We start from the raw sequence: 13,074 nt of genomic DNA, 5'->3' as shown, positions 1-13,074 counted from the left end.
CGGAAGGATCGCCGGAGCCCAGCAGGTCGAGGCTGCGGTGGCCCGGGAGCGGCCCGTGCACTTCAGTCTGGGCGACAAAGTGAGACTCCGACTCAAAAAAAAAAAAAAAAAAAGTCATGGGACATCCACACAGTCAAATATGACACTGCTCGAATAAGTCTTTAAAAAGACGTAGGAGAGGCCCAGTGGGGTGGTCACACCTATAATCCCAGCCCTTTGGGAGAATCACTTCAAAGGAGTTAAGAGACCATCCTGGGCAGGTAAGACCCTGTTTTGTGTACAGAAAGAAAACGGAACATTATCAAATTGTATTTTTCTTTTCATGTATTTATAGAAGCATAGAAAGAAATGATATAAAGAAATGCCAGAATATTGACAGTGGTTATCACTAGATAACAAAATTGTGTGATTTGACTTATTTTAATACTTTCTTATTTTTCAAAATTTCTCCAGTGAGCATGGTATGTTTACTATCAGAAAAAAAGAAATCAAAGTTGAATGATTACTATAGAGTGTAAGGGCTCTATAAAGAACCAAAGGGCTGCTTTTCACTTGCTTGTGTTTTGCTGTTCTTGAACAGCCAAGAGTTAGATATCTGAAAGCCAGTTAGTTAGCAACTTACTGTTATCACTCGGGCAACCAAGTGGTGCCAGTAACTTGGTTGGGATCTAAGGAACTTTATATCTGAGAAGCTTCATGGCATTAATGTTAAGGGTAGGATTCTAGAGCCAGACTTTCCCGTTTCTAACTGCATAATACTGGGCAAGTTGTGAAATTCATCTCAGTTTTCTCATCTAAAAAATGGGGATAATAATAGAAACTACCTTACAATGATAACTGTGATGATTAAAAGAGTTAATAAATGTAAAACTCTTAGAATGGTGATTGTTATATAGCAGGGAACTATGTAATAAAGATTAGCTGCTAGAAAAATCATTATTTTACTGGGCTCAGTGGTTCAACTTGTCATCCCAGCTCTTTGGGAGGCCGAGGTGAGTGGATTGCCTGAGCCCGCGAGTTCAAGACCAGCCTGGGCAACTTGGCGAGACCTTGTCTCTACAATAAAATAAAAAATTAGCCAGGCGTGGTAGCATGCACCTGTAGTTCCAGCTTCTTGGAAGGCTGAGGTGGAAGGATTGCCAGAGCCCAGTGGGTTGACGCTGGGGTGGCCGTGAGTGTGCCACTGCACTCCAGCCTGGGCAACAGAGTGAGATTCCAACTCAAAAGAAATGGAAAAAAGAAAAATAATTATTTTATTAAATGCTAAATTATATAAATTATATTTTAATTATTTTATGGATAATAATGGTTTAATCGTAGCTCACTGCAGCTTCCAACTGCTGGGCACAAGTGATCCTCCCACCTCAGCCTCCCAAGTAGCTGGGACTGCCACTGCCCATCTAATTTTTGGTAGAGACAGGGTCTTGCTATGTGTTCCAGGCTGGTCTTAAACTCCTGACCTCAAGTGATTTGCTCTTCTCAGTTTCCTAAAGTGCTGGGATTACAGGTGGGTGCCACCATGCCTGGCTAAATTTTAATTTTTTGTAGAGATGGAGTCTCACTTTGTTACCCAGGTTTCTAACTCCTAACTTCAAGCAGTCCTCCTACCTTGGCCTCCCAAAGTGTTGGGATTACAGGCAGGAGCGACTGCACTATGCATTTCAAATGCTTTAAAAATTTATATGCCTCTTTGACCAAGTTTTACTTCAGAAAACCAATTCTAAGGAAGTATTTACAGGTACAGTGAAAGATTTACATAATAGATATTTATCAACTCTGATAGGATTGTGAAAATGAATCAGTTATTGAGGTGTAATCTTACAGTTTCAATCATGCAACAAATTAAGATAAATCATGTTTATAATGCTGATATAACAGAATGTTCATAAGAATATTATATAGCCATAAACAGCAACTGGAATTTTTTATTTGTTTTTGTGGTTACTTGCTGAATGCCTGTCTTCCACTCTGGATTGTAGAGGCAAAGACCATAGATGATGTCTGTTTTAGCTGAGTTGCAGCCCAGTGCCTATGGAGTACCTATTATATACCAATATCTTGGTATATAATAGGTATTCCATAAACATGTATTGAATTTGTTAAATTTGGAGAAAAATCAATAATAAATGATAAAATTAACTACATGACAAGATTTTTTTTCCCTTGATTTCTGGATTATTTTATAGTGCGAATAATCAGAAAAAGCAGCAGTAAACATTTTTAGATTGAGATAAAAGATTGATGGAGCAAGTCTGTGCCATTTATAAATGGTTACCTTTGCTTGGAGAGACTGAATGATGTTTTCAAATTTTTTCTATTCTGGTCATGTATTACTTTTAAACTAATGAAATAAACATTGTTTAATAAAATTATATCTATAAAATATTCTTGATATCATTAAAGTTCTAAGAAGAAAGACATTGAATAAAGTAATCTAGTGGTAACATGAGAGAACATATTATGGAATCTTGAATTTACTCAGAATTATGGTTCATGTGGCAGGTTGATTTGAATTGGCCTTACATTTTTGATAGGTATCTCAGCTCACTTTCCATTAATAGTCAGCTCCTGATATATACAAGTACCAGAATGTCACCTGGGACACTAGTGGTTCTGTGAGATGATCATCAAACACATTCGAGACATGTTGTCTGCCATATTCTACTGTGAGAGCATTACAATAATAAACATTGGCTTATTAGAAGTCTGGCAGTGTCCTGCAGTGAACAATCCCATACCTGAACACAAAATCCTCTTACTTCTGCTCTCTGTCAGCATTCATTGAAACCAGAATGTTGGCCGGGCGCGGTGACTCAGCCTGTAATCCCAGCACTTAGGCTGAGAGGCTGAGAGGCGAGAGGATTGCCTGAGCCCAGGGGTTTGAGACCAGCCTGGGCAACTTGGTGAGACCTTGTCTCTACAATAAATAACAAAATGCAGCCAGGCTCGGTGGCTCAGCCTGTAATCCCGTGCTTTGGGAGGCTGAGGTGAGTGGATTGCCTGAGTCCGCGGGTTCGAGACCCACCTGGGCAACTTGGTGAGACCTCATCTCTACAATAAAATAAAATAACAAAAATCAGCCGGGCGTGGTAGTACATGCCTGTAATTCCAGCTGCTCGGAAGGCTGAGGCGGAAGGATCGCTGGAGTCCAACAGGTCGAGGCTGCAGTGGCCAGAAGCAGCCACTGCACTCCAGTCTGGGTGACAGAGTGAGACTCCAACTCAAAAAAAAAAAAAAAACTAGTCAGGCCTGGTGGTGTGTGTCTGTAGTTAGCTGAGGTGGAAGGATCACCTTAGCCCAGGAGGTCGAGGCTGCCACTGCACTCCAGCCTGGGTTACAAGAATGAGACTCCAACTCAAAAAAGAAAAAGAATGTCATATCTGTTTCAGTTTGCATGTCATATTCCTTATACAGTAAATCCCCTGCATATAAACCTTCAAGTTGTGAACTTCCAAAAATGCAAACATGCATGTTCGCATTGCTAGTCATGTAAGGTAGTTCACATGTCTGGCATGCATTGTCACGTGTGTGCATCCTCGACAAGTAGTTGTGCTTCTGCATACTTTATAATTGTTTTTTATGTGTTATTCGTGTGAGAAGTATTATAAACCCATTACAGTCCGGTACTACATAGCTCATTTTGTTAGTTAGGGACCTAGGCTAACTTTGGACTTAGGAACAAATGGGACTTAGGAGTGCACTCTTGGAATGAAACTCGTTTATATGGAGGGGACTTGCTGCATTATCCAAAAACCTTTTGAAATCCAAAGATTTCTTGCTCTAGAAAAGGTTTGGGGAAAGGTAGATGTTTATTTGGTGTTATGGATCAATTTTAGAGAACATGGTACACACAGTGAGTATAGGGTGCCTGGCTTCAAATGCCAGTTCTGCTGCTGCTCAGCCATGTGGCCTTGGTAGATTGTGCGGTCACTTCAAGCCTTTTCCAGCAATATTTGCATTATTGGAGTTGTTTCTAGGATTCGATGGATCGCGTATTTGAGGTGCTTCAGTGTGATCCTGGCACATGGTGAGTATTCAGTGATTAGCTGCTCTCATTAGCAGCCTTGCTGGGTAGAATTTGCTGAAACCAACATAAGCATCTTTGTGGCTAACAGCTTCATTTTATTGCTGAATTTCTTGAATATAATTATGCCAAGTTAGTCTTTTAAATTCTTAAAGTAAATATAAATGAATTTAGGTTGTTCTTCTCCATTATCTGGGTATATTTTTTAACTAGGGAGGATGATCAGGTTTACTGAATTCAAGGTTAAGTGTAAAGAGTCAGATTTGACTGGAAGGTTACTTTAGGATGGTGTAAGTATAACTTTGATCACTATACCCCCCCCCAAAAAACCTAGGAAATTTAATTTTGGCTTTGAGTCATCTTTTAAGGCTAATTATATTATCTTAATTTTTATTATTACCTCAGTGATAGATGGGGCAAGCTGCCATTATCACCTAAACAAAAATCCACGTTTTCCAAATGGGCACGGCCAGAAGACCTCACCAACAATCCTACAATGATATACACTGTGTCCAGTTTTAGCATCAAGCAGGTAAGCACGTATTTTGTATGATTTTGTAGGAAAGTTAGCATCTTAAATTAATTTGGATATAGATTTGAGTTTTTTCTTTAGCCTTCTCCTACATGTTCAGATGCATGAGTGTGACGGGAAAACTCACTCTGCATATTTTGGCTTAAACGTACTGAAGTCGTGTAAGTACGGACTGTCTTGAGCAATTACAGGTTTTTCTGTAAGCCATATGCTTGCAGATGAGACACTTGAGAATTTTGCTAAGGGAATAGATTGAAAAGAGAATATTTAATTCAAAATTAATTTCATTGTGATACTTTATTCTTTTTCTAGGATTTGTTTGAGTAAAATATGTGAGTTGGCATTATGGCATTTCTAGCGACTAGTTTCCTACTCAAGCAGCAGTCAAGATATTGAGTATAAGAAGTCAAGTGCTTGCTGCAGTGCATTAATTGGGTGGTAGTGTTGAAATTACATGAATGGATGACTATGCTAATTATTCTTATCAACAGACAATCGTATCAGATTGCTCCTTTGTTGCATCCCTGGCTATCAGTGCAGCTTATGAAAGACGATTTAATAAGAAGTTGATTACCAGGTACAATTTTCTATTCCTCCCCGTAGCCCTTTTCGTATGTCTCTAAATTCGAAATTTAAACGCTAGACCTCATCCGTGGAGAAGTGGAGCAAGCGTTATCACTCGGAATGTCATGCCCTTCTGGAGAGGGGAAGCCAGTGACTAACAGATGCAGAAAGACCTGCCAAAACAGTCTAACGACAGGCAAGCAGTGGCTCAGGCCTGTAATCCCAGCACTGTGAGGCCAAGATGTGAGGATCCCTTGAGCCTGGGCACTCGAGACCAGCCTGGACAACATAGTGAGACCTCATCTCTACAAAAAAGACAATTAGCCAGCTCTGGTGGTGTGCACCTGTAGTCTTAGCTAGTCAGGAGGCTGAGATGGGAGGGTTGCTTGAACCCAGGAGATGGAGGCATCAGACATAGGCGCATCGTTAAGATCACGTGAACGGCATGGGTAGATTTTGAAATGACTAAAATCGGTGAGAGTCAAATGTTCTGTAGACAGGATTTGGCCATGGTACTGTACAGGAAGGTAGCCATAGCCCCTGTGGCTGTTGAGCATGTGAAGTGGGTTCATCTGAACTGAGGCTGGCTGCAGATGTAAAATGCACATGAGGTTTTAAGAACGTAGCACAAAAAGTGTGACTTTGCAAAATGTCTCCACTTTTGTATCGATTGCATGTGAAATGATGCTTTGGCTATATTGGGTTAAATGAAATATATTAAAATTGGTTCTGCCTTTTTAACTTTTAACACGACTGCTGGAAAATAGGAATTAACCTATATTTCTGTTGGCCAGAACTGCTTTAGAGTATACTGAAATGTGTCTGAGATACTTTTTTTTCCCATTTTTAAAAACTACATTAGGCTGGGCTCGGTGGCTCAGCCTGTAATTCCGCGCTTTGGGAGGCCGAGGTGAGTGGATTGCCTGAGCCCGCGGGTTCGAGACCCCCCTGGGCAACTTGGTGAGACCTCACCTCTACGATAAATCAAAAAATTAGCCAGGCGTGGTAGTGCGCGCCTGTAGTTCCAGCTACTTGGAAGGCTGAGGCGGAAGGATCACCGAGCCCAGCAGGTCGAGGCTGCGGTGGCCGGGAGCGGCCACTGCACTCCAGTCTGGGCATCAGAGTGAGACTCCAACTCAAAAAAAAAAGATAAACTACATTAGGTTAAAACCATTCATTGTAACAATTGTTACACACTATGATTTTTTCTTTTTTTTTTTAAGCAGGATTTATTGAGAGGACAGAAAAGCTCCCACAGTGGGAGGAGACCCAAGGGGGCTGCCTATAATTTTTTCATTAACCTTTTTCTGAGTAGCTTTTGTGTGTCAAACCCTGAGAGTACAAAAATGAATTGAACAATGAGACACAATCCTTAGTTTTTGCTGTTTGCCATATGTGTGGTCCAGATTTATTTTAAAAGAAAATCAATACTGACAGTTCTAGTGTGTCTCATTGTGTATTTTTCAGTAACGATATGTCAGAGTTCTGCCTTATTTGCCTTGGTTGTGGTTAGTTGAAATGGTCTTCTCCTTACTACTTGGGGCCAATGGCAAAAGATCATTTTTAGCTTGCTTAAAATGTATCCACTTATCAGAGTATGCAGTTAAGAATTGAGCACTGTTAAGGACATTGTGAAGTATGTGCCCTGCTTTGTGGTCACAGAAGACTTTTATTTATAATAAATGAACACTTTGATTAGGAAGAAATTTCTGTTCTTGGCTTATTATAGGAAAATATTCTCCTGTTGATTTTTATGAAAATGCCAAAACAGTTGCATATGTCTAAGTGAAATATTATAGCCTGTATAGTGGTTGATCTTGAATACTAATATTGGTGTTTCACTATTTGTTTCCTTTACAAAAGCATAATTTACCCTCAGAATAAGGATGGTGAACCAGAGTACAATCCATGTGGAAAGTATATGGTAAAACTTCATCTCAACGGTGTCCCAAGAAAGGTAAGATCTCTCCCCCCCCACCCCTTCTCTCTCCCTTCCCTACCTTGTTGGAGTTTTGAGTGAAGTCATTAGGAAATGTTATCTGTGTAGACATTTAAAAAGTCATTTCTGTTTATTTGATTTTGAGTCTCTGGTATTATATGTAATATTTCCCATAGCATCATATGTTAATAACTAAAACTAAAACCCTTGATAAGTATAAGGTTGTTTTTAAATGGCTTTGAAAAAAATTTAAAAATTTTAGTAAGTAACATTGAACTGAAGATTGCTAATGCTTAAAATAAATTTGAACCCGATATTCTTAATTAGACAAACTAAATTTGTTAGGGCAGAGGAGTTTGTATATAGTCATAACTTGAGACATAAGAAGCTTTTAACTTATCTCCCTTGTAAATTACATAACTTGAGTTCACCATCGTTTCTGTAAGGACTCGGAACACCGTAGGCCTGGCGATGCCAGGGTCTCCAGCTCTGGTCTGCTCCCAAAGCCCGTGTGACATCAGCATCACCTGGAGCTTATTAGAACTGCAGACTCGAAATTGCACATTATAACTAGATCCCCTAGTGATTTCAGTGTGAAAAGCCTTGCTCTATGGCTCAGTCTAACTCAAATGTTAGTGTGTACAGAATCACCTGGAAGGCTTGTCAAAACACACACGGCGGGCCCAGCCCCAGAGTTTCATTCCTAGGTCTGGGACGCGACCAGAATTTGCATTTCAAGATCTCAGGCAGTGCTGATGCTGCTGTCTGGAGCACCCTTTGAAAGCTGCTGAAACAAAACAAAATTGGCAAGGCTTGGGGGCTCATACCTGTAATTCCAGCACTTCAGGAGGCTGAGGTAGGAGGGTTGCTTGAACCCAGGAGTTTGAGATCAGCCTGCGTGGTATAGTGAGACCTTGTCTCTACAAAAAACATCAACAAGAATTAGCTGCATGTGGGGGTACGTGACTGTGATCCCAGCTGCCTGGAGACCGAGGCGGAAGACTTGCCCAAGCTTAGGAGGTCGAGGCTGTAGAGAGCCATGATCGTGCTACTGCCATCTAGCCTGGGTGGCAGAGTGAGACCCTCAAAAGAAAAGAAACTAAACTAAATTACTGAGAACGGTTTTTCTGAACTCTAATTCTTTATCTCTTCTTCAATGAGTTTTTCAAAATGCAGCTGCATGATCTTCCTACTAATGTTAAGTCGAAATTCTTATGCCCATATCTCCCAAATCACTCTTTAATACAAATTAGAAATTGTCCAAGGTGATTAGTTCCTCTGTTATTTTATTTTTTTTGAGTTGAAATCTCACTCTGTCGCCCAGACTGGAATGCAGTGGCCGCTCCCGGCCACCACAGCCTCGACCCGCTGGGTTCCGGCGATCCTTCCGCCTCAGCCTTCCGAGTAGCTGGAACTACAGGCACGCGCTACCACACCCGGCTGATTTTTTTTTTTTATTTATTGTAGAGATGAGGTCTCACCAAGTTGCCCAGGTGGGTCTCGAACCTGCAGGCTCAGGCAATCCACTCACCTCAGCCTCCCAAGGCTTGGGATTACAGGCTGAGCCACCGAGCCTGGCTTTTTTTCAGATTTTTTAATATTTGCAGCATGCATACAGGTTGAGCATCCCTCATTGAAAATGCAAAGTGTTCGGCTGGGCTCGGTGGCTCAGCCTGTAATCCCAGCACTTTGGGAGGCCGAGGGGAGTGGATTGCCTGAGCCCGCGGGTTTGAGACCCGCCTGGGCAACTTGGTGAGACCTCATCTCTACAATAAATCAAAAATTAGCCGGGCATGGTAGCGCATGCCTGTAGTTCCAGCTACTTGGAAGGCTGAGGCGGAAGGATCGCCAGAGCCCAGCAGTTTGAGGCTGCGGTGGCCGAGAGCGGCCATTGCACTCCAGTCTGGGCGACAGAGTGGGACTCCGACTCAAAAAAAAAAAAAAAAAAGAAAATCCAAAGTGCTCCAGTCAGCATCCTGTCAGCACTCAGGGAGTTTCAGATTTTGGAACATTTCAAATTTTGGGTTTTTTGATTTAGGATGTTCACCCTGTAATTTTAATAGTTTTTGCATGACATTTAACCAGTTGATCGCCTGACAAGGAGATTTGCTTGTAAAACTGAATAAAGAAATCATATAAAAATGATCAACATTTTATAATTGGTAGGATTCTAGAAACGTGAAACTGTCATTACCTGAGTAATAGGTATTTTGTGCCTTCTACTGTATCTATATGAGAGGTATTCTTTTTTTCTTGAGAGAAAGGATTTCATGATATTTTGTGCACCTAAGAAAATTCATGTTCTCTTTCTCAAGGTAATCATTGATGACCAGTTACCTGTTGATCATAAGGGAGAACTGCTCTGCTCATATTCCAATAACAAAAGTGAACTCTGGGTTTCTCTCATAGAAAAAGCGTACATGAAAGTCATGGGAGGATATGATTTTCCAGGGTCCAACTCGGTAAGTCATAGATGTGGTGACCCAGACACAGACTTAGGGAGTCTCATGTGGCTCTGTTTTAAGTTGGAAAAATTCTAAATGCCATTTTGCGTTTATGGGGGGGGGGACCAGATTATCAGCCCCTAAAAGTGTTGACCAGTCCCCTTATTATGAGGTTCCCTACTTGTGTACGGATAGCACATTGCCTAGGTTCCAGGCCCAGGAACGCCTGAGCTGGGTCTGCTCTCTGTGGGATACAGGCCTGTAGAACACAGTGCACCCTTCGTGACAGCCTCATCGGGTCCCGTGAGGTGTTGTGTGGCCTGTGGTGTTTTTGATTTGTAAGTTTAGGTTGAAGGAGTTGTTTGTTGTCCCCAGCCTTGACGCAGCTTATCCTATAGAACTGAGGTGTGTGCCAGCGCCCTTTTGTAGCATGTGGTGAGCCACACTTAGGCCAGCGACGGGCGTGACTTTGCATGTTGACACAGACTCATCTGTGGCCTTAGGAAAGACATTTATCTGTCGTCAGCCTCTTCACCATGTAAAGACAGAAGTCACCTGTTGTCCAGTTACAAAGATGAGGTGTCCCGGGTGCAAGTCACTCACCATTCAGAGCTGCTTCGTTTCCCTGCCTCATGCCAGATCTCCTTTGCGCTCCAGACCCTCCGGTGCTTGGCAGGGACGGGTACAGGGTGCTGCTAAATGGCAGTAGGACGTCACGGCTTCTTTTCTCCCAGCCGATGCTCTCGGTTGCTCTGCCTTTCCCGTACTTTGGGCTTTCTGCTCTATTGCTTGTTAACTCACCCAGCGGAACTTAGAGAAAGAATGAGAATGTGTGTAAAACGTTAAACGTGACCGTCATAACCGGGCTCGGTGGCTCAGCCTGTCATCCCACGCTTTGGGAGGCTGAGGTGAATGGATGGCCTGAGCCCGCGGGTTCGAGACCCACCTGGGCAACTTGGCGAGACCTCATCTCCACAATAAATCAAAAAATTAGCCGGGCGTGGTAGCACACACCTGTAATTCCAGCTTACTTGGAAGGCTGAGGCGGAAGGATCTCCGGCGCCCATTAGGTCGAGGCTGTGGTGGCTGGGAGCGGCCACTGCACTCCAGTCTGGGCGACAGAGTGAGACTCCGACTCAAAAAAAAAAAAGAAGTGACTGTCATATTGTAAGAACTCACCAGATAGTGAGTGACTGTTATCATCAAAGCAGTTTTTCTGTCGCATTCTTGAGTTTTCATCGCATTCACCAGTAAGACAGCTCTCTTGTATTCAGGAAGAGCAGCAAAGGACTTAAGGAAAAAAATATGCATGTGTTTAGATCCAGGCGAGAATTTGGGTTAAATAAGAAATGTATTACTGGTTGAAAACAACTGTCTTCTAATTTATTTCTAATAAAATCTTTATGCCAAATCAGTGAGGTTTAATAGCTACCCTGGGGATTTAAGATCTTGAAAACGATGTTGACAGTCCTGAAATGTGTTTATGTTGCCAGAATATTGATCTTCATGCACTGACTGGGTGGATACCAGAAAGAATTGCTATGCATTCAGATAGCCAGACTTTCAGTAAGGATAATTCTTTCAGAATGCTTTATCAAAGGTAAACATTTTATCTTTTTCTTGTGCTAGGAGAGGCTATTTAAAAACATGATGCCTTATTTAGAATAGAGATCGCAGAAGCTGTCCTTTTTAGTTACTAGAGGAATTTTAAAATAGCTTCGACTTGATGTGCTTGCTGCGGTCAGCCCATAGTTATTTGTCCTTGCTCATAGTTAAATTTCATCCAAATTGTAGATAATTCAAAATATTTGAGTCTGTAATAAGTGACATGGAAAGTAATTTTGTACTTTTTACCAGTCAGAGGGAAGGTGGTAAAAGAAGTCTTGAGAATTTAAGCCTTATATGGATAGTCATATAGGGACTGGAAAATTGTCTAAACAATAATACATGTTTGATAGCAAAACTAAAAATCTTGGTGATTTCAAGACCCGCCTGGGCAGGCGAGACCTCATCTCTACAATAAATCAAAAAATTAGCCAGGCGTGGTAGCGTGCGCCTGTAATTCCGGCTACTCGGAAGGCTGAGGCAGAAGGATCGCCAGAGCCCAGCAGGTCAAGCCTGCGTGGCCCGGAGCGGCCACTGCACTCCAGTCTGGACGACAGAGTGAGGCTCCAACTCAAAAAAAAAAAAAAAAAAAAATCTTGGTGATTTGATAAATAAAATGATGTCCCTTTTGGGAAGGTGCGTTAGCTCTTTAGCATCTTTATCCTTATTACAAGTAACCATTTGAAAATTTAGTATCTGCTTTCCTTTGTTAATAGGTTTCTACCTGAGAATTGTTAGTTGTCAAAAAAAAATTAAATGTGATCATCTGCTACGCTGTGAATTCGAAATGTACTTGTTGAAAGTGCTTCAGGTGTGTTAGGAAAAACCATTTCAGAAAAGATTTCAGATTTGTGGACATTTTCACATAAGCCATCAGACTAAAAGGTAGAAAGGATTGTCTGTGATTACAAATGTACTTTCTTTTCATTAGTTGTCTTTTGGGGTCACTGCAGATTTCACAAAGGAGATGTCCTCATCACGGCATCAACTGGAATGATGACTGAAGCAGAAGGAGAGAAGTGGGGGCTGGTACCCACCCACGCATATGCTGTTCTGGACATTAGAGAGTTCAAGGTTCGCCTGAAATCTTTCTCTCTTATTTTTCTTGCAAGGCATTGCAAGAATCCCAGCTGATTTATCATACTTTTCAGTACTGTCAGATCAATTTCAGGCGAAGTTTGTAGAGCATCCCACCTATTACAGCAAAAAACTTGACCTCTACCACTGGAAATCTTGAAATTAAAAGGTGGGAAATGAAATCATGGTGGTAGCACAGATGTTGAAGACAGAACAGAAACGCCTTTATACCTCTTTCGCTTTCCCATCAGTTGTGTAGCGGGTACATGGCCCCAAGGTTCCTGGTGCTGTGTTGTATGTTTTGATCCAGCATGCTGCCAAGCTCCAGAGCAGAGTAGACCCTAAGCAAAGATTGGTGAAAGGAGGAAGAACAGGAAGGCCGTTAGGCCTGAGACTCATGCCTGTGGGTTTGTGTGACAGGTGTTTCTCTTCCTCAGAGCCCTTGCAAGCTGCCAGGCCTCTCAGGTCCTTTCTCTGCATTATCTGCTCTCAGGTGTGGGAACACTTGACTTCGTTACTTCTCAGGCTGTTTGCTACTTTTAACTGAAAAATGATGTGTTCTGTGGATTAGAAAATAAAAGGACCATTAGGATTTTTCCTTAACAATAGGATAGAAGGACATAGCAGTGGTACTCTATCTCAACAGTGATAGAGTGCCACTGTGTGTTAATTAGACTGGTTTTCTTAAGTGGCACATCCAGTTACTGTTACGAGTTGCTTAACGACAAGGATACATTCGAGAAACGTGTCGTGAGGTGATGTCCTTATTGTGCGAACACCATAGCATGTACTTGCACAGGCCTAGATGGTACAGCCTACTGCACACTTGGCCTTTTGCTCCAAGGCTACACACCTGTACAGCATGGTACTGTACTGGATATTGTAGGCA

At 41.9% G+C, this 13,074-nt stretch overlaps 1 protein-coding gene across 2 annotated transcripts in view; it reads left to right on the top strand.

The window, feature by feature from the left end:
* Positions 1-13,074, top strand: part of CAPN7 (calpain 7) — a 42,853-nt gene that overhangs the window by 13,643 nt on the left and 16,136 nt on the right. The window contains exons 7-12 of one of the 2 annotated variants that reach the window (XM_008055528.1): positions 4,430-4,556; positions 5,048-5,133; positions 6,984-7,077; positions 9,375-9,521; positions 10,997-11,103; positions 12,062-12,182. In XM_008055528.1, the coding sequence (XP_008053719.1) occupies positions 4,430-4,556; positions 5,048-5,133; positions 6,984-7,077; positions 9,375-9,521; positions 10,997-11,103; positions 12,062-12,182 (682 nt within the window). The remainder of the gene's footprint in view (positions 1-4,429; positions 4,557-5,047; positions 5,134-6,983; positions 7,078-9,374; positions 9,522-10,996; positions 11,104-12,061; positions 12,183-13,074) is intronic. The other variant, XM_008055529.1, reaches the window with a different exon arrangement.

Source organism: Carlito syrichta, unplaced genomic scaffold (genome assembly GCF_000164805.1).
Source record: "Carlito syrichta isolate Samal-C Ts95f unplaced genomic scaffold, Tarsius_syrichta-2.0.1 Scaffold301871, whole genome shotgun sequence".
Classification (NCBI taxonomy): domain Eukaryota; kingdom Metazoa; phylum Chordata; class Mammalia; order Primates; family Tarsiidae; genus Carlito; species Carlito syrichta.
Note: the sequence above shows the minus strand (reverse complement) of the source record. Positions and strands in the feature narration are given on the sequence as shown.